This window comes from Brassica oleracea, chromosome C4, assembly GCF_000695525.1.
Source record: "Brassica oleracea var. oleracea cultivar TO1000 chromosome C4, BOL, whole genome shotgun sequence".
Lineage (NCBI taxonomy): Eukaryota > Viridiplantae > Streptophyta > Magnoliopsida > Brassicales > Brassicaceae > Brassica > Brassica oleracea.
In genome coordinates, this window is record NC_027751.1 from 32453078 (window position 1) to 32475992 (window position 22915).

At 29.8% G+C, this 22915-nt stretch overlaps 2 protein-coding genes and 1 long non-coding RNA gene across 5 annotated transcripts; 1 reads left to right on the forward strand and 2 right to left on the reverse strand.

Annotated features, from left to right (window-relative positions):
• Window positions 1-6876: 6876 nt before the first annotated feature.
• LOC106342714 (lipase-like PAD4) lies at window positions 6877-11472 on the reverse strand. 3 transcript variants are annotated; one of them, XM_013781727.1, is made up of 3 exons: window positions 11315-11472; window positions 10917-11223; window positions 6877-8326 (listed from the first exon to the last, which is right to left on the reverse strand). In XM_013781727.1, the coding sequence occupies exons 1-3, from the start codon at window positions 11434-11436 to the stop codon at window positions 7016-7018; spliced, it is 1740 nt and encodes a 579-aa protein (XP_013637181.1). In that variant the 5' UTR covers window positions 11437-11472; the 3' UTR covers window positions 6877-7015. The 3 variants fall into 3 exon arrangements, with proteins under 3 accessions (XP_013637181.1, XP_013637183.1, XP_013637182.1); XM_013781729.1 differs by having other exon boundaries at window positions 10917-11239; window positions 11315-11428; XM_013781728.1 differs by having other exon boundaries at window positions 10917-11396.
• Window positions 11473-12022: 550 nt separating this feature from the next.
• LOC106342716 lies at window positions 12023-13027 on the reverse strand. The gene is made up of 3 exons (XR_001269860.1): window positions 12935-13027; window positions 12583-12644; window positions 12023-12230 (listed from the first exon to the last, which is right to left on the reverse strand). It is a non-coding gene; the product is annotated as an uncharacterized LOC106342716 (long non-coding RNA).
• A 6800-nt stretch (window positions 13028-19827) lies between these two features.
• LOC106337047 (syntaxin-122) lies at window positions 19828-22681 on the forward strand. Its single transcript, XM_013776064.1, has 2 exons — window positions 19828-20530; window positions 22045-22681. The coding sequence occupies exons 1-2, from the start codon at window positions 19957-19959 to the stop codon at window positions 22506-22508; spliced, it is 1038 nt and encodes a 345-aa protein (XP_013631518.1). The 5' UTR covers window positions 19828-19956; the 3' UTR covers window positions 22509-22681.
• Window positions 22682-22915: the final 234 nt, after the last annotated feature.

The following is a 22915-nucleotide window of genomic DNA, read 5'->3' on the forward strand; positions in this document are numbered from 1 at the left end:
ACTATATATAGTGGTTCATACAAGGTGGAGTCAAAGGGAGAATTGATTACAAAGATACTCTACATAATGACATGGTCAAACTCATAAAAACTAAGGTTGAATGGGTCTTCCATGTGGCTGGATGTAAACCCCCAATGGACTCTAGTCTTGAACTTGTATGGTCTACGTTATGGACCATCCACTTCATGATTCATAACAAAATGTAACTATTATTTTTTTTTTGCAATTTTATGTACGATCTCGAAAATCACAAATAAATCCACTGAATACGTGTCAACTCGCAATACAAACCTCGGCCATATATACGTATGTTTGATTGTGTATAATTTTAACATATATACAGAAGTTTACAGGTTAACTCATATCTAGTGAATTAATTTGTAGAATTTCGAAATTATGGATAAAGTTGCGAAAAAGAACCACATTGAATTTTCTTGCCAAAAAACCTAAAAGTTAATCTTAGAAATAGTTTTCAGTGCATTATAATAAAATACACAAGCGTGACATAGACGTACCTGTGTATATAATTATACATCATGCATACCTATAAATGGGAACGTAATGATTAAGAAATTTTTAATTTAGTGAATTCCATGTAATGTGGAAATCATGCATATGGACGTTAAGTCGGCAATGAGACTTGGATAATTGGATTTCATGTATGTGGTTTAATGTTGGACTCAGTTCCTTATTGTTTTAAAGCGTCACTTAGCTATAGGTTTGAATGGCAATATGCAAAACAACTGAAGTATGGTCCAAACATAACAAAAACATATAAATATATCAAAATATATCGAGATTTTTGTTAATGTTAACTGTAATGCGGTGCAGTGTTATTTGTAAACATTTAACTCTTTGAATTGTTTTGGAATCGAAGTACAGTAAAATCTCTATAAATACTCGATAAATTAATAATCTCTATAAATTAATAAATTTCACCGGTCCCAATTTGGACAGTTCAAAATTTGATATAAATCGATAAAATAATAAGATAATTTTTTTTAGAAAATTCTATGTAAATATATGGTCCCATAAAATTATAAATTAATAATTTATATATATATATATATATATTATAAGTAAGAACTTATTATTATATTGGTTTTTATTCCAAATGGAATTATTTATGTATTTTCTTTACCCTTAATATATATTTGATGATATTTAGTAATATTATATTTTAAACCACATTTAAAATGTACGCAAAATATATTATATACACCAATAATATAATAAAATTAATATAAATGTCAAATTTCAAAAAATAATATTTAATGTCTATATAATAAAATCAAATATTTTTCTTATCTTAGCATAATTATATTTTAAAATAAAATATATAATTAAAGAATTTTTTGTAAACTAATATATCTATAAATTAATAAAATTTCAGAATCCCAACATTATTAATTTATAGAGGTTCTACTGTATGACCTTTTTACCATAATTCAATTCCCTTTAGGAATACAGTACAACCTCTATAAATTAATACTCGATAAATTAATAATCTCTATAAATTAATAAATTTCGGCGGTCCCAACTTTGGCCGGATTAAATTTGACACAAATCGATAAAATAATAAGATAATATTTTTTAAAAAAATTCTATGTAATTACATGGTCCCATTAAAATTATAAATTAATAATTTATATGTATACATATTTTATATAAGTAAGAACCTATTATTATATTTTTCTTATAATCACAATAGATATATTTTTTAACACTTAATATATTTTTTATGAGATTTAGTAATATTATGTCTAAACCAAATTTAAGTTCTATGCAATATATCTTATATACACCAAATAATATAATAAAAGTAATATAAATGTCAAATTTCAAAAAAATAACAATGTGTTTATACACTAAAATCAAAAAAATTTCTTATCTTAGAATAAATATATCTTAAAATAAAATTAAAAAAAAAACTTAAATAAGAAATTTTTTGTAAATTAATATTTCTATAAATTAATAAAATTTCAAAATCCCAACATTATTAATTTATAGAAGTTTCACTGTAAGTCAGGGCATTTATGGTAAGCGAAACTGATTTTGATCTTGAATTGTTCAGATGGCCGACCTTTTTGTTTACTTATTATTAGTTCAAACTAAAAGTAGTCGGACTTGTCTGTGATGCCGGGTGGTTGTACTCGTCTGGTCCTCAAAAGTAAGCTCCCAAACCAACAGATGGGATTAATAATATTGTTAAGCCAAATAACTCTGCATGTGCTTCATATATATTTCCATTCATGGGTATGGCTGAACAACAACGCATGCTTAATGTAGCGGGAAAAAAATAATATTCAAGTATTTGTTTTTTTTTTTGGTCATCGATATTCAAGTATTTGATATAGTTGGCAGGCGCGTTATCTTAGACAACTTGCAAATCCCTTGAAAGTCTTTTTACAAAAAAAAAAAAAAAACTTGCAAACCCAAAAACATCAGTCCGTGAAGATTAAGCAAAAAAAAAAACTTTAGCAAAAAAAAAAGATTAAACAAAAAATTGTAATCGAATTATGGCTAAACAAAACTATATAATCCAGTTACAAAAAAAAACTATATAACCCCATGTAAAAAAAAGTTTATATCAGCTCAGCTGTCTTCTCTTATATTTATTAAAAGCAGCATTCTAATTAAGCCTCATGCCCTCGTCTTAGACTTTTCAATAACACTGAAATGCTGATTATTAATTCACAAAAGTAGCATATAAAACCTATTATATTTATGTGTCTGTATGTATTTGAGATAAATAGTTGTTAATTAAATTGGCAATGATAAAGCATGCGCCATTGAAATTTTATGACCTAATTTATGCAAACATATTTTACAATTTTAATGGTAATTAGTTATATTGATATGAATAATTTACTAATTATTCTTTAGTTTGTTTGACATATTATGAACATATGTTACATAATTATTTACTTTTATAAAATAAATACTTATTTCTATTTTTTGAAAACTTCCTTGTCAATTGATCAGATTATTAAGATTCAACATCATTTGTGAAATTCAATACTCAGTACAATTTGCTAGAGATTATGGATACAAAATTATTTTAGTTTTAAGTGTGTTGCATATAGTAATTTTTATGAATCTTTTTATTATTATTTTTTGTATGAATACGGAAAACTTTTTATATCATAATAGTTTTATATCATAAAACTGTTTCTTATAACTTATATAAAACTGTTCATTATGAATCTATATGTATTGCAGGGAAAACTCCATCATTTGTGATTTGTGAAACCATTCAACGTAGTTTCATATGTTGTAGATAATTTGATTATACTGATATATTATCATTTATCGTGTGATAAGAGTATGATACAATTTTTTGAATGTCTAGAGGTTCTTGACCCGAAAGTCCATACATTCTCTAGGACAAAGCTCAAACCATTTTAAAGTAATTCTTGTTAGGAGAGTAGACTGCTACCACAAGAGAATTAAAACCCACTCCTTTAGATTGTTACTAGCAAATCTAATAGCCAATTTCTCATTGGTAAGATTATGATACAATTGTAGTGTTTCAAAAAAATGATTACGATACAATTGTAATAAAATCAAACACTTATGATGATAATGATTAAACAAACGATAAATCCTTATTTGTAAAAGTTCAAAAAAGAATACTTATTTGTAATATTGAACAAATGATAAAATACTTATTTTTAAAAATTCAAAATACTTATTTTTAAAATAATATAAAAAATCTATATATTTCTTATTTAGTATAATTTAATTTTAACGATATTAAAATAGATAAATATTTTAATATGAATATCTATTAAATGAGACTTCTTATTCACATAGTTTTATGATTTGTATATTGTTTATTTTTCTGTCAGCTAATTTGTATTTTGTTATAAAAAAAATTTAAACAATGATCACAAAATTTTCAATGCGAGTCTCTTAACAATTTTAGTAATTTATAGTATTTTTAAAAAAATTCAAAATTTAATATATACACAAAACTCTAAATTTTAATTTTTTGGTTAAATTAATTATTAAGTTAATTTTATTAATATAAAATTAAACAAAAATGAAAGAATATATACAAATTTTTATAAAATCTTACTCCCTCGGTTCTGAAATGTAAAATGTTTGGAGAAAAAAATTGTGTTCCAATATGTAAGATGTTTTCATATTTCTAGTTAGCTTTAACTTTATCAAAATCTGTGTAACCAATCAAATTTAACAGTTCTATTTTGTAATTGGTTGAATAGTTTTAATTTATATCTTTAATAATATTTTTTTTAATAAAAAGTAATTTTCTTAATAAACGTGTTTTTCCTAGAACATCAAAGAGAGTATTATTCACAACCATTTACTGATATATATATATATATATATATATATTGACCATATTAGGTAATTTCATAGCTTTTATTTAAGTAGAGAATGAAGAATATATTTTAAACATTAATACTTAATTTATGGTAGTTTAATGAGAAATATAATATATGTATTGATGGACCAACATATTTTTCTAATGACTTTAATAATCATTCTAACTAGATGTTTTCATGCACCATATGCAAAAATAAAATTTTGAAAGTTAAATTATATTTTAAAATAATTTTTTTTAATTTTTGGAATTTATTATTTACTTATATAATATTTAATTTAAAATTTTAATTTCATTATATGTAAAATAAGATAAAATAAATATTCTTGGAAGTATCTTTTATCTATTTCTTATGGTTAAAATATATTAAATAAAATTCTATAAAATTAAGATAAAAATTTGTTGGTTATATAATTATCAAAACATAAAACTCAATAATACTTCAAAAAATGTGTAGATATTAAAATGAAACTAATGATATTGTGATTAGAAAACTATAATTCTTTTTAAAAAACTGCATAAATTCTGAAGAATTGTTTTAGTAGTAAAAGTTATATAATTATAATAAATAATATTAAATAATATTTTGAGAATTTTAAAATATTCTATTAGTTATTGTTACATTAATGATGATCTATGAATTATTATCATATTCTAAAAAAACTTAATAAAAATATAAATCAACATTAAATGTAAATGTTCATGTCACAATTAATGTCAAGCTATGTCTTCTTTTTTTTTATTTCAAAATCAATGTGGTGATGACACATGACAAATAACTTATCAAATAATGTTGAGGAGATAATAACACATGACATAACTCAAATGTTATAATGTTTATCTAATAATATATACTAGATTTTGATCCGTTCTTTCGCAACGCAGAATATTTTATGATGAAAAATTTTATTAACAACATTACAAATGTTATTAATTTATAAGAATTTTGTCTACTAAAATTTTTTTGTATTTAAATAAGCGTTTTAAACCTGACCCGGATCTGCGATCGAACCAGTAAACCGGTGATCCAATATGTAATATGATTAGGGTTTTAAGAAATCTCCATTATTTTAAAACCCGTTAAAATAAGCAAAACTGCTAAATCTCAAAGCAAACCGGTTGAACCGATGAGTAACCGATGTGTAATCCAATTTGATTTAAATTAAGTTGTTAATTTTTAAAATTTAAAAGTCAATTTCAATTCCATAAAAATTGCTTTACAAATCTTAAGCTTAATAATCATGATATATAGTCTTACCATATAATAGGCTAGATGTTAGGGTTTTTGTTATTAATAGTAAATGTGTTAGGCTTAAGTATACGATAAGTATATGATATAATCACGATATTGTATAGCTATTTTTAAATATTCTATCCAAAAGCAAGTTGAGTCCAACTTTGTGATTTTATTTTAATAGTATTGATGTGTTAGGCTTAAGTATACGATAAGTATATGATTTAATCACGATATTGTATAGCTATTTTTAAATATTCTATCCAAAAGCAAGTTGAGTCCAACTTTGTGATTTTATTTTAATAGTATTGATGCGATGCATATTTTATATAAATATACTATTTTCAATATTTCAATAAAAAAACATTTAATTATAAAATTATGTGTTTTAATTTTTGATAGCCTGATACATGGTTTGGGCATGATAATTTCATCCGAAAAATGATACTGAACAGACCTGAAAATCAGGATACCGAACCCGATTGGATCCGGCCTAAATATTCTACGGGTCTATTTGTATATCAATTTGACTTGAATTTATTTTAAAAATGCTGCGATAGAAATCAAGGAGAGGTGGTGAAACAAGAAACTACAAAGTTCTGTAGAACAAAGACCCTCTCTATTTGTATGTCAATTTGACTTGAATTTATTTTATTATTTACCCACTGAAAAGGGTTTGGAAAAGAAAATCTGAATGGGAAAAAGTTTTTCTTAGATGTGTGTTTATGGCAATCTCCAAGAATCTTATGTGCGTCTATCTTTTGTCTATGTACTTTTTTTTATAAAGTACTCCTAAAAATGAGCTTAAATGCATAAAGATTATTATACCATTTCTGTTTTAGAGTCAAATAGTATATATTTCTCCGTTTCAAAATGTTGCATATTTTAGAAATTTCACACATATTAAGAAACTATTTAAAATTTTGATATATTTTTTAGATTAATTATTGAAAAATTCCCTATGATAGCCCTTTTTAATTTATTTCCACAAAAATAGTCCTTAATAAAGAAAATGACTAAAATAAGTTTTATTAAAGGGTAAAAATACATTTTTACTCTAGGGTTAACTAATCTAGATTTGGGATTTAGAGTTAGACGGAGTTTTGGGGATAGGGTTTTAAATTTTAAAAAATAAAAAATAAAAAGAGGTTATTTTAGTTATTTTCTTTCTAAAATCTATTTTTGTGACTTAAAAATTGTTATTCGAGAGAATTGTTCTTAATTATTTTTCATAACTTCTAAGAAAAATTCAGTAAACACTTTTTTTTTTTGAAATTACAATTTACCATTATTATTTAATAAAAAGTGATTTGATAAAGATACTTTCGGAATAGCAGCATACATCAGAAAGTCTTACATAAACATGATGAAAAACAGTAGATAAACATTGTTCTCGAGCATATCGTTAATCAGATTTGCTATTAATTCTACTAAAACTCCATTGCGTCATCAGCAACCATATTACCCTTTTTGATCTTGAACTCACTTAGCCTCTCCACCCACACACTGTAACTCGAATTCCTTGCCAAAACATCAACTGAAACTTCCTTCATCTTCACCAATGTTTCAGCATAGCTCTCAAACCCAACAATTCTTTTCCATAACAAATATCGTCTTTGTTCATCGATACTCTCACTTTTCATATCATCCAAACACTCTTTTGCTTCCTCCAGCTTAGCCCAAAAGCAAGTATCCTGCGTAGTGCTAGCATATCGAGTTCTCGCACCCTTCTCTTTATGAGGCTCTCCTTTTTCTTTCCACCACTTATCAATCTCTACGTACCTCTTGGGTCTATTCCCATTCTCCATGTAGTGACCTTTAGTCCTTGAATAGTCGTATTTGTAGAAGTATGCAATGTCCAGTGGTTCGGCTAAGAGTTGGTAAAACTGAGATGCATATACCCATTTCTTTCCGAGATGAAAATCAGAAGGTAACTCATTCTTCTCCAACATTCTTATCACACCATCCCAAAACTTAGCTAGCTTTGCCCGACTCACGTTCACCTTCATCTCTCTTTTAGACATTACCTTGAAGTTATCGTAGTAACCGAGCTGCTTTGGTGATCCGTCGCAGTTGTCTTTGAACCATTGAATTTCTAGTCTCGATGGCAAGACATTACCAAGCTCAATAGCTAACTCACTCGATCTCACAATCGGTGCACGAGTAATTTCTGTAGCTGCTTCTATGCATTCTTTCGCTGATACACCACTTGGGTTATCACGAGAGAATCCTAGAGATTCTACGGCTAATGCCACACCAGCTTGGTAGCTATTGTCTGAGAGACTACCACCAGAAAAGCTTCTAGATACGAGAAACTGGTGAGAGAGTGTAGACACGTAATGTTCGTACCTCGGACGTTCCTCAATGTTTGGAGTTCCTGTAGAGTTGAGTATAAAAAACATCTTACGAACTGAATCAGCATTGTCTAAGCAGACACATCCAATGTCGGAACAGAAGAGAAAGGTTCCAAAGGGCCATAAATCATCATTTCTTCGGGGAGCGAGGTCGTGGATGGAGACCACGTTGCAGAAGTTGTGGGCCAAACGTGAACGGGAGATGGAGGAAGAGAGAGATTGGTTTCCGAGCAAAGGACAGCCGAAGGTGATGCAGAGGAGGCGGAATAACGGCTTCGAAGGTTGTGAGAGAAGCCAAAGTGCGGTGAGTGCGGCCACTGCGCCACCAGTTGAATGTCCGGTTATTACCACCTGTTTTCTTTCTTCCATTTCCAATCCTTGTGTGATCTGTTACATTTATAAATTTAATCAGTGGTAGACATATTTGGTTGGCTTATTGGAAACTGAATTATTAACCTTCTGATTATAGCTACTCCATACTATATAACCTTCTGATTAAATGAACAGTTTTCTCTACTAATGTAAACCGATTTAGAGACTAAATGGTTTGACTAGTGGTGCACAAAACTGATACAACCCGAACCAGAAAAAACAATGTTGATAAAACAAATTAATGAAAGAGACCTGGTTTCATAAATCTCAGCTAAAAGGTAACTTGATCTCTCTCACTTTAGTATGCATTGGCTAGGTTTGAAGTCGTGCTTGTGGTTTCTCTTAATATCTTTCTCATATTGGTATATTACTAGGTTTACAAGGTTTTAGTTTAGTGTCAACGTTATTAGTTACTTTTGCTTCTATAGGCGAGTCACAGACATGGAGTAGCCGGTGCAGATCCTATCTTCTTTTGATGCATTTTTTTGTTTTATTTCAAAATTTAATTCTACTTTTAATTCATTGCTTGTTTGAATTTCAGAATATTTGATTTTCTTGATTTTCTTGCTTATTTGGAGTGTTTCTTACTTTAGTTTTATGTAATGGAATGGAACTTATGTTTTACATTGGTTTCACTTTTGTTTTTTGTTTTGTTGAAATGTTAACTTTATATTGTAACAAAAAAACGATTGTACAAACTTTTGATCCTAACCTAGGGACCAAAAGATATCTAAAAGGTAAGAATTTCGACCACGAGAATCCTTTGCTTTTTTGCTATAAATAAAAACAGAGATATAAGCCACTTACAATGTATTTAGGTTATTTTCGGATTTTCAATATTTTAGATAATTTTAGATAAATACACAAAATAGATATATCCAAACTGAAATCGATTTCTTGGTTAAAAAAAACTGAATCTGAACATGGAGGGTATCAAGCAGATCAGAACTAAAATCCAATAATATTTGAACAATACAAAAATGCCTAGTACCAAAATACACAAAATCCAAAATTATCCAATCCGAATCCAAGTAAAAAGTATCGAAATATCTAGGCCAATAAATACAACACATGCACCCACTAGGTTTACCATCTTTCTAACTTTTCTTCTATCTTTGTAACTTATATATCATGTATCAAGAAAGTAATTAGCCAAACAAAGAAATATCAACAAAGTCCGTTTATGGCCACTTCTTGTGTTTGCTACTCATCAATTGTAAAATCATAGTTGTTTACATTCAAGATCTTCAAATCCTATCTATCAAGAGAAAATGCAGAGATAAAAAACGAGTTTGTGATATAAAGGAGAAAACGAAGCTGTGAAATACACATTTCATGGAAAAGTTTTTACTGGCGCACTCATAGAGTCATAGTCAATAATTTTGATTTGTGAGTGTCAATTGGGCGGACGTGACATCCAAACCAAAAATTCAATTTTACTTGCTTGTTAGATCCAAGGTCACGACAATGTCATACTATGGGGGAAATTATTATATGTACGAATCTTTCAGGGATTTCTTCTAACATAAATATTATTTAATTTATTTATTTGCATATTGTGTAAATGCCTATAGGCTATAGGGGTGGGCGTTCGGATATCCGTTCGGGTTCGGATTGGGTATTTCGGTATAGAGGTGTAGAACCCGTTGGGGTATTTATATACTTCGGGTTGGATTCGGATATTTTTAGTTCGGATTCGGTTATTTCGGATCGGGTTCGGATATTTAGATTTTGAAAAAACAGAATTAAATTTTCATTTCTCAAATTTTTTGTATTTAAAAATATAACTTTCACTTAACTATTTTTTTATTTTTAATAGATTGAATGGTTAATAGATTTGGACATAACATTTTGAAACTAAAAAGACATTAATTTGGTTATTGTTTTTAAATTTTGGATGTAACTTTTTGTTAACGTTAATTCTTGAAATAAAAAGATTGACATGCATTTTAAGTGAGTAGGAAATCATTTTCTCCGTAATTGTATGTATATGATATGAAATTAAAATATGTGTAGTATCAATATAAATATTTTATATAAAATCAGAGATGTAAACTAGAAATATAAAATTAATTATACATATGTTCGCTTATTTTCGGATATCCATTCGGGTTCGGATATTACCCGTTCGGGTTCGGATATCCAATCTCTTCTAATTCAATACCCGTTCGGATATTCTGCTACTTTGGTTCAGATTTTTCGAATCGGGTTCGGGTGCCACTTCGGATATCGGGTAAAGTGTCCACCCCTGATATGCTATATAGCGTTCTAGGGGTTGGTGGGTAATATTCTGAAAAATTCACTTTTCTATTTGGTAGAAAGACTGAGATAACAAAGATGAATATTTTGGTCTTTTTTTCTTCTTTACCAATTTGACACCAAAATTAGGATTCGATGGAACTTAGTTATGTTTTTCTAGAACCTAACTTACCAATTTTGATATTTGTCATAGCAGCATTAATTGAATTTGTATTTTCGTCGCATTATTCGAACTTCAATTTGTATGGACAATAATATAGATACGTAAAATACTAAAACTGCCGACTCTTCAATGATAATTTCATACAAATAATAGCAGAAGAGAGGTAAAAAGGAGAAAACAAACCTGTGACTGAATATGGAGAGACGATGAAACAAAAAGGTCACGTATTGCACCGTTGACCATAGGAGGAGGCTCATTGGATGGTAATGATGTGGACAAGGCCGAGAAAGATACATCTCCAGCAACTTTCAGAACCACGAGATTGTCCGGTTGAGTTATCTCCACCGCCGGTAGAGCAACGTACACGATTCCAGCGATGTGATGTATCTGAATACTCCTTGTGCGATCTGCAACTTCGCATAAACTCCATGAATCATGCCATAATGGAGTCGCTGTCATGAACGAAGCCTGTAACTCACTCTTCTCGAATCTGCACTCTTCCATGACTGGAGTAGAGTTACTCGCGTGTTGAGTACTTAAAATTAACTATTTAACGAAAAAAAAATAAGGAAATTTCTCACATAGTTTCGAGCTTTTTGCTTTTCTTGAGCCAATTTTTGAGCTTCTTTCCTATGTATTTGCCTGATGATTGCCTTTTGCTGAGTCGTCGCCTCTCTTGGTCTCCTCCTCTCTTTATCAACATGATACTTCTTCTGTTTTTCCTTTTTTAAATCATTGAATAAATAAATGATGTGTCCATTTCATATGTTTCTTTAATCATTGTGAGCACTGTTTAGGAAAAAATATAGTAGAAGAGGCCAATCAAGGAAAATACATTTGATAATCCCACTAACCTGAATTGTTGACTCAAGCATATATTGCAAACTCTAGCAATTTTTGATATGCAATGAATTTATTAGATCAAATCAGCCTAAATATGTATATGACAAATCTGTCTATATACACATATGTGACTGAGATATTGAAGTTTTTCTTGCCATAGATTGAAAAAGGAGAATCGATAAGTTTCAGCTTAGGAAGTTATTAACTAAATCTGGCCCATAAAAGGCTTACACGCTGAACTATGACTGTTCTAAAGCTACTATATAAATTAATCTTGTAATGATCAGGTTTGATATTTTCCTCAACATCCTTATTTGGAAGAAAAATATTTATACCTCAGAACAATCATGTTCATTTCTAGCTAAGTTGCGGTTAGAGACATTCTTACGTAACTTGTTTGTGCTTTTGTTATATTTTTTATACCTCAGAACAATCATGGTCCCAAGTCTCCTTTCCTTTATCATCATATTTTTTGTTAAATTCACAGTTTTACAAAGCTTAAAAATCAATTCTGAGAAAACGGTGAAAGCTCCTATGTTGAGTACACTGGTTTTAGGAAATCGATCATACTGTAGTTATGGTCTCCCTCCGAAAATTAATATCGATCAAGTCGTGGTCCCAAGTCTCCATGGCTTTTCAAGTTATGGTCTCCCTCTGAAAATTAATATCGATCATACTGTAGTTAATCTGCTATATCAAAGAATTGCCATCTAAAACAATCTTCAGGTTATTTATTTTCCTCAAGATATCAACATGATTCTTTTGATGAATATATAAGTTTAACTTAAGGCTCGGAACTCTATTCGTGGTTACTATTATCATTGTCAGTTTGGAATTGAAAACAAAATATTCAAGAAAGCAGCATTTCGAAACTTTGGTAGTTATAAGATGCATCCAATGAGTAGAAAACATAAATCATGTAATACAACAAACAATTTCGGTTTTGGTTGAAATTAAACCCACATTCATCAAAGCTTGAAACTATGCAATACCAACGTTTCAGTACCTGCGAGTTCATCAGCTAAATCCAATGCAATCATTCCACCATCAGAAGCGCAAAAGAGCCGTCTGACACAATACAAGACATAACAAAAACGTATCAAACAGACTTCATCAACTGAAACGAGACTATTTACGATCTCAACCGCACCAAAAAACGCTTAAAAACTAGCGAAATAAAAATATATAAATCCCCAGGAGTCGCCACATATCTGTGAGCATGTGAGAAAAGTTCAAATTAAAATTCTGCAATTGTATACACAACAACGCACCAATTAAAATGTTTAATTTCTCCAACAGTTTTGCTACCTACTAGGGAAAGTAGACAAAGACCACCAACGGGGAAGAATTTTGTTTACCGAGCTGGAGAAGAATTTCGTACACCTTCTTTAAGGAAACAAGGTCATCAATGGAGTTCGTTTATGATTGGAGACGATGGTCCAATGATCAAGCGAAATGATAAAATAGACGGAGAAAACTAAACTTGAAATCAATTTAATGAAATTCAATAAAGATGACGACAGATTTTCTTTTCTGTTTTTTTTTTAAACACCTTTTTTAAACACTTTTCTGTTTATTTTTGTAATTTTGTGTATGTCATAATTACTTAAGGTAACGGTCTTTGTGTTACACAACGGTCTTTGTGTTACACATGTATGTTACTTTTAATTTTGTCATAAAACATTATTTGGTCTATTCTAAGGTACTAGGTACGCCTGAGATTTTTATCCGAGATCCGAAAATCCGGATATCCGGAAGGGCCGAATCTGGATCCGGATAGTAAAATGTTGGATCCATCAAAGCCGGATCCGGATATCTTAATTTTTGAGTCCGGATATCCGGATCCGTAAGTTTTATTAATAAATATTTCAAAAATATTAATATCTATATATAAAAATTAATTTTATTTAATATATTTTTATTTTTATAATAGTATATATAAATTTTATGTAAATTTTGTAATATTATACATAGAAATAATTAAAGACATTATATATATATATTTTTAAAAAAATATTGTTAATATTTTATATATATATTAATATTATTTTTTATTTATTTTAAGGATCTAAATCCGGATCCGGATATCCGCCGGATATTACAATTTTTAGAAGGATATCCGACACCTGGATATCCGAGAACCCCGGATCCGGATAAGGATAGTAAAATTATGGATCGGCCAGATAAGGATCCGGATCCGGATACCTTAAAATTGCCTGGATACCCGATCCGTCTCAGGCCCTAGTACTAGAGGCATTGCCCCTGCGGGGTTATAGACATAATTCTTGTTTCATCTCAATATTTGCTAGGGTTATTGTAGTTGTGAATTTTGCGTTTTGGGTTGATCATTGTTTTTCAAGTTTTTTATTGTTATAGGGTTAGAGTTGTGATGATGAATTGTGTAGGCATTGTTCTCCATTTATGAAGGATTAAACTGTGTTAGTAATGTGATTGATATAATTCGTGATGTTGCTTGCAGTGTCACTAAGACTTATTGTTTGTTTGTCTTTTTAACTTGTTTTTTGTATTGTTGAGAGTACATAAATTATATTAAGGTTGTTGAGAGTACATTTTGTTTCTGAATATTTTTTTTCCAGTTTAGTTGTGTAAGTTGTGTGTATTAATTAATAATTTTTATCATCCTTATTATGTTTGTTATATGTTTTTATTTTATTTTTAAACTTGTTGCTTTTACCGAACCTTTAAAACAAATACATGAAGACTTTTTGAAATACCTATAAAATGACTCTGCTTTTTCGTTTAGGTGATTTCACTGATTTTGGTTGTCATTTTCGTCTTCTTCGTAAGCATCTATGAAAGTAATTTTGTAAATTGTTAAATAGCTGGCTGTGTAGTTTGTATTTGTTTAGCTGACTCATTAATGATTCGTTAAACCCAGCTGCAATATGATAATATACCTCGGAGTTCTAGGTTTGAGTTCGCAATCACTTGGAGATTGTCGAACAGTCTAATCATGATTGAAGATTGATCTCAGGAGCACCCGGGATGACTTCATCAATAATGGTTGGTGGGATGAAACGAATGAGGAATGGATGATCAGTTATCTTGTGCATGCTTGGGCACCTAGCAACCTCAAAACTATCGACTTTCACAATTGAATCGGCTTTCAAAGATGGCATGTAATGATTAGCACGTCCGGCGGGGATGAACCCATGAATCATGGAATCTGCAAATAATATTATTCAACAAAGAACCAGGAAATCAATTAAAAAACAATTATGTTAAATAAGTGTGATAGATTGAAGATTAACTTACCTTTTTATCAAGAAACTCACTGTCTTTCTTAAAGTTCAGGGAATCCCAGAAGCGGAGGAGGCCAGCGGCTATGCTTTGACTACTACGACCAAGACAGAGAGACTCGAAGGTTGAGTGACAAACGCCAGGGACGCCGGTTTGAGGAACTGGAGAGACAGAGAGAGACATTTTCTAGAAGATGGTTAGAGCTAAGAGGAATCAATAAGTTTTGTGGAGATGCAAATTGGGTTCATCAAAGATGAGAATCATATATATAGGGTTTAGAGAGGGGCTAGAAATACGGAACATTTATGATCAAGCGATTTAAGATGGGGAGATGAAGAGTTCACCGGTGAAAAAAATAGATTACGAATAGACACATGGTGCAACTCTGTAACCCAGACCTGTCTGAGACAATGATGAAAAGAACCATAACTTCATTACAAGAAAATCGAGTATTAACAGCGCCGGGAAAACACTATGTAACGATACTGACGGTGGTTTTCGGCGGCTACCTGCGTCTTAAATCTGAAGCCGCCAGCTTCCTCATTCTCTCATCTTTGTTCAAATAGAGAGAGAGAGAGAGAGAGGGAGAGGGAGAGAGAGAGAGAGAGAGAGAGAGAGAGAGAGAGAGAGAGAGAGGTCGTATGGTGGTGCTTGTGATTCTGGGACGGCGAACGAACGAACATCATGGGGGTATTTATGCTGGGATGGCGAACGAACGGAGGTCGTGTGGTGGTGGAGGTGATGGTGAGCCTTGCTTCTTCTTCATGGTGGTGGTGATGGTGAGTCATAAAGAAAAGACGTGTGGTGGTGGTGATTGAGGAAGATAGAGATTCAAAGGAGAAGAAGAGATTAGTTTGAGATCTGAAAGAGAAAGGAAAAGAAAAGAAAGAGAGATAGATCTCGTGACAATGAAAGAAGAAAGAGATAGATATGTGAGATGTTGTGATTGCTAGCCATAGGATCAAAAATAATCAATGGTCAAGATTGCTATCCTTATCCTTCAGAGATTGACCAATGAGAAAGAACGAAAAAAAGATAAATAAGACATTGATTTGTGGCTTTTGGATTGAAATCAATTAAGAGCCAAAATTAACCCATTAGAAAATTGTTTCTCATTTAATATAATAATAATTTATATATAATTTCGACCAAAAAAACATTTATACATAATTAATGTAGTTATAGTTTGGGCTAATGTTTCAAAAAATAAATAGATTGAAATTCTTATAACTTTTTAAGTTATGATTCAATTTTATAAGAGTTTGGACGATGATTAAGATATGAAGTTGGAGAATAAGGGTATGAGATATATTGATTTATAACTTTAAAAAAGTGGTTAGATTTCATTTTTATAAGAAATGCTATAAAAAGGCATTTATGTAAAGTACATATTTAAATAAATTTTAAATACATTTGTGTAAAGTACAAACACAATGTTTTGGGATTAGAGTTAAGATTTTAAACTTTAGATTTGAAGTTAAGTAATAAAAAAGATTAGATTTTTAAGATTTTTAGTTAGAGTTTAGGGTATATGATTAATTGAACATTAGTTTTTAAGTTTGGAATTTAGAATAAATGTTTGAGTACATGGTTTGAAGGTTGAAGGTTGAAGGTTAAAGGTTTGGGTATTAATTTAAGATTTGAGATTAAATTTTAAAACTATTAATTTTGAGTTTATATTTAAGATTGAAGGTTAAAGGTTTAGGAGTTTTGGAGGCAGATAAAATGGAATGAGAGGGAAAGTGAAACAAGGGTGAGAGGGAAAGTGAAACAAGGGTGAGAGGGAAAATTAATGATTTTCCCCCAATAGTTTTGCATAGCGTTTCAAAACTAAAAGTGTTATCTATTTTATTAAAACTCAAGTACAAATTAGGTTTGTTTGGAAACATGTATAGCAATTTTTAAAAAAAGTTTGTTTGGAAACATTGATTGTAGTTTTTTTTTTAAAAAGTTTGTTTGGAAACATGAAACATAGATTGTAGTTTAAAAAAAAGGGTTTGTTTGGAAACATAGATTGTAGTTTTAAAAAATAGGTTTGTTTGGAAACATAGATAGCAGTATATTAAGAGAAAAAAAAAAGTAATGGGCTTATATTTTTAAGAAAATTTAGAAGTCCATTATATTATGAGAAACTATCTATCTGGTACCTAATTGGGTTCGGTTCAGGTTTGTTTGGGTTTCGGGTTTCTGGGGTCAAAGATTTCAGCCTCATTCTAATATTTCTAAATTTCAATTCGGGTTCGATTCGGATTTTTGCGGGTTCGGTTCGAGTTCGGATAACCCATTTAAATTACTTTTAAAAATTTAAATTTCATTATATATTTATATACTTTAAATTTCTCATAAACTATAAACAAAATAATATATAAAATATAAATTTGAACAACATATGTCAGAATACATAAACTTAACATATAAATTATTTTAGTTCAAATATTTTGATAGAGAATCAATAATTATTTTAAGTATTTTTGGTGTTTTAAGTATACTTTTACTATTTTATATATTTACTATTGATTATTTTTATATATTTTCAAGTATTTAAACCAGCTTAAAAGTATCATATATATTCTAGACGTTCTTATATATATTAAATCTAAAAATAATTAATATATATAAGTATATAAATCTATTTCAGATACATTCGGGTACCCAAATAAATCTATTAATATATGTTAAGTTTTAGGGTATAGGGTTTAGGAGTTTTGGAGGCAGATAAAATGGAATGAGAGGGAAAGTGAAACAATGGTGATAGGAAAAATTAATGATTTTTCCCCTTTAGTTTTGCACAGCGTTTCAAAACTAAAAGTGTTATCTATCTTATTAAAACTCAAGTACAAATTAGGTTTGTTTGAAAACATGTATAGCAATTTTTTTAAAAAAAAATTGTTTTGAAACATAGATTGTAGTTTTTTAAAAAAAAAGTTTGTTTGGAAACATAGATTGTAGTTTAAAAAAAAGGGTTTGTTTGGAAAGATAGATTGTAGTTTTAAAAAATAGGTTTGTTTGGAAACATAGATTGTAGTTTTAAGAAATATGTTTGTTTGGAAACATGGATAACAGTATATTAAGAGAAAAAAAGTAATGGGCTTATATTTATAAGAAAATTTGGAAGTCCGTTATATTATGAGAAACTATCTATCTAGTTCCTAATCGGGTTCGATTCAGGTTTGTTTGGGTTTCGGGTTTCCGGGGTCAAAGATTTCAGCCTCATTCTAATATTTCTAAATTTCAATTCGGTTTCGATCGAATTTTTGCGGGTTCGGTTCGAGTTCGGATAACCCATTTAAATTACTTTTAAAAATTTAAATTTCATTATATATTTATATACTTTAAATTTCTCATAAACTATAAACAAAATAATATATAAAATATAAATTTGAACAACATATGTCAGAATACATAAACTTAACATATAAATTATTTTAGTTCAAATATTTTGATAGAGAATCAATAATTATTTTAAGTATTTTTGGTGTTTTAAGTATACTTTTACTATTTTATATATTTACTATTGATTATTTGTATATATTTTCAAGTATTTAAACGAGTTTAAAAGTATCATATATATTCTAGATGTTTTTATATATATTAAATCTAAAAATAATTAATATATATAAGTATATAAATCTATTTCAGATACATTCGGGTACCCAGAATACTTCGGTTCGGATCGAATTCGGTTTGGGTTCTCCAAAAACCAAAATTTTAAATAATTCAGATATTTAATCAATTTCGGTTTGGGTTTGGTACTATTTTTTCGAATCGAGATCGGTTCGGTTTTTCAGATTTGAGTATTTTGCATAGCCCTTATATTATTGACATGAAAAACAAATAGAAACATATTTTTGAAAATATATATCCGTGCGGCGCGCGGATCCAAGTCTAGTATATATTATGTTTCGGAAAAGTGTTTACATAATTAAAATCGGACCAACTATTTTTGCAAACACTATCTAAAAGTAAGAGTATGTCAATCATAGCACAATCGAAAAAAACGCTATCCTGTTATGCTATTAATATCCAGATTTCTTGTAGTGGTCATGTTAAACGGCGATGGTTTACAATATGAGAAAATTATAATTGTTGCAAACTTGTGCTTTTTCTTCATATAATAATGTGATGAATCCCTTTTAAAAATGAAACCCACAATACACTTGGAGGTCCGACCCTCAGAAGAAGCCGAAGAAGCAAAGGCTTCTGGCCTTCATAAATATATATTAGTTTCGGCCATCAATGTACAAATTATCTTTTAGTTTAATGGTATAAATTTTGGTGTTTGTATCTCAATAACCCGGTTCGAACCATGAACTTCACATGTTTTTCACATTTTTTTAAAGTGAGATCCACCTTATGCTGCGTGTCGCTCTTCCATTATAATATAAAAAATTTCGTTTATATATCACAAAATCAAAATTTAGAATTAATTTTAAAATATTATAAATCTAAAAATGCTATTAGTTGGTTTAATTTTGTTCCTTCCAGAATGAAACGAAAAAAATGATGAAAACTACCAAATGGTTGAGCAAAAAATACTACTATTATATATACTAACACAACATGAATCATATGTTAGAAACTACTATCAATAAAATATTTGAAATGGACCATGAAGAATTGGAACTCCCGTCGTATTTGTCCACGGCTACTAATACTTAATTCAAATTATAAATTCTTCTAGTTTGCCTAATTTCAATACATCACATTCATAGTCTTATTCACTTTCCTGGAAATTATTGTCTAAGTTATTCATTGAGCTATTACAATTCAAACCGACCAGTTCAAACAATCAAACCCACCAAGATAAGAGATATTGCACAGATTTCATAAAATTTGACTGATTCAACATATAATATCTGGTACTCTACCTGGTCTGGTTAAACCAACAATAACGGTTTAGTAGTTGAGATACGCGTTTCAAAGGCAAAATCTTTTAATATACACTTCCATTTTCATAACCGCGTTTCAATGGCGACTTTTCATCTCAACTCGTTCAATTATAAATTCACATACAACAAACCCATTTTTAATCAAATGATTTTTATTCCAAATTCCTTTTGAATTTTCAAAACTAACATCTTTAGCGAAGAGAGTTTCACGCCCTTCACGCCCATCAGCCATGAACGATCTTCTCTCCCGCTCCTTCAACCGCTCCGTCTCAGACGATTCATCGCCCCCACACTCACACACCATCGAGATGTCAAAGGCGAAGTACTCCTCCGGCGGAAGCTGCCGCGGTGGAAACAACCTCGACAAGTTCTTTCGCGACGTGGAGGAAGTGAGCAGCGATCTGAAAGAGCTTGACCGTCTCTGTCACAGCCTCCAGCTGAGCCACGAGAAGAGCAAGACGCTCCATAACGCTAAAGCCGTCAAGGAGCTGAAGGACAAGATGGACTCCGACGTCTCGACGGCGCTCAAGACGGCCAAGCGCGTGAAAGTAAACCTCCAGGAGCTGGATCGTGCGAATGAAGTGAACCGGAGTTTACCGGAAAGCGGACCGGGTTCATCGTCTGACCGGCAAAGAACTTCGGTGGTTAATGGGCTAAGGAAGAAGCTGAAGGATGCTATGAACAATTTTATGCGAGTGAGAGAGACGATTTCAACGGAGTACAGAGACACGATTAACCGGTTGTACTTCACCGTCACAGGCGAAAATCCCGACGAAGATACCGTCGATCGTCTAATCTCCACAGGTGATAATTTCCTCCGATTAGTTATTATTTTCTAGTTATTTTAAATTTCAAACAGCCAGAAAAATAGCACAAGGTTGTTAATCATCAACGTTTAAAATTTTGTTATTGTTTTATGATTCTAGTGTAGTACTAATTTATTTTTAATCCTTAACTAAATTAGTAAAACAATAAATATTATATTTACAAGTCAAATAAAAACAAAAGTAAACATTTACTCATTTTATTAGTTTAAACTAATCTATATTACTAAAAGAGAAGTACTCATTTGAAAAAGTTCTTACTTCATTAATTAAACTCTTTTTTTTTTCCTTTTTTTTTTCAGTTGCATTTATAAAATATCCTAAAACGAATAAAACTACATATTTTATTGTTTGTCTTTTTCAGTTACCTTAATGAAATATCTTTAAATAAATTTGGACATAATGTCATTTAATCAACAAAAAAAACTCATGAGTTATCCTTACGTGCATAATTTTAATAATGGAGATTTTAAAAAACGTGCATCATTAAAATGGTACATAAAACATGCAACACTAATATATAACATGCATCAATAAAACTAGAATTTGACTCACACAATTGTACGGATATTATTTTCAGTTGATTAAATTTAAAAATAATTATTTATTCAAAAAATATTTAAGAATGACTATGTTTTTAAAAATTATATGGTATTATTTGCTCATAACTCATTTGTCATTTGATAAATTGTTAGAAAGAACTCAGTTGTCATTTGCTAAATTTATAGTTTTTATTTATATTTTTTATTATTTAATTATAATATTTTCATTTTATATTTGAAAGATAAATGAATTTTCTTTCAAACAATATTTTTGTAAATATATTTTTTAAAAAATAATCAATTAAAATTGTTATTATCATTGAATATCATTATTTTTGACATAATATGAGTTTTCGTTTACATCAAAACTTATCATATTTTAGGATAATTTTAATTTAAAATGTAATTTTCATATTTTTCAAACAAATTCTAAAAAAAAATTTTAAATATTTTGTTATAATTGTTAAAAAAAATATTGAGTTGCATTTCAAATAAAAAGGTAAAGATATTAAAAATATTCTAATTAAAATATGTAAAATTTAATATAGTTTTAAGGAAATGGTCAAAATAAAAAAAATTACACATAAAATAATCATGATTTTTGTTAACTGGGCGGATCATTATTTATATGATATTGCACACGAAAGAAAATTTTCTGTTTTTAAAATTATCTAATTAACTCTATACTCATTTTTTTATATTTTTTATATGATATCACACATTCGTAAAAAATAGATAGTTTAAGATGCAAAAAAAAAAATATTTACTTAACGAATATAATATGAACGAATATTACAAATACATCACTTAATAAAATAAATAATTAAAAACTGAAAATTCATATCCGCGCGCCAACGCGGGTCAGGGTCTAGTTTATTAGTTAAATGAGTAAAACTAAATATTTATAAACATGATACTGATGAGATGTAAATTGAAATTACAAATATTGCAGGAGAAAGTGAAACGTTTTTGCAGAAAGCGATACAAGAACAAGGTCGAGGTAGGATTTTGGACACAATAAACGAGATACAAGAGAGACACGATGCAGTGAAAGACATTGAGAAGAGCTTGAACGAGCTGCATCAGGTGTTTCTTGATATGGCCGTGTTGGTTGAGCACCAGGGTGAACAGCTCGAGGACATTGAAAGCCACGTCAAACGAGCAAACTCGCTTGTTCGGTCTGGTGCGGACAAGCTTGTTAAGGCTCGGTTCTATCAGAAAAACACGCGCAAGTGGACTTGTTATGCCATTTTGCTATTGATCATTATTGTGGTTTTAGTTGTGTTGTTTACTGTTAAGCCTTGGGACAATAATAATGGTGGTGGTGGAGGAGGTTCGCCTCGTCAAGCTGCTCCGGTGCAAGCTCAGCCACCGCCACCGCCACCTCCAGCTCTGACCCGACGGCTACTTCGTTAAATCGTGTTCTCTTTTTTAATTCTTTCGGTATACGCACTGGCCTCTGCTTTTGAGTTTGATTTTCTTTAGCATGTTTTTAATTGGATCCTTCTGTATATACATATCTCATAAGATCAGTATATTATTTACCTGCTATATAAATAATTAAATTTTGCATTAATCGCATTTTGATATGTGTGTTTGCAAAAGAAAATCACTTCTTGGCGCTAGAATTCGTAAAATAAAGTCATATTTTAGGTGCCACGTCTGTGTTAAAAATCAAATAAGAAGTTGTTGAAAAGACATTATCAAGAAAAAGTCAATAAAATAAAATGTGAAATTTAATAATAAAAAAAAATGTGAAATTTGGAAGAAAGTCAATAAAAATATAAAGCTAAAAGATTTAAAAAAAATTTGACATTATTAAT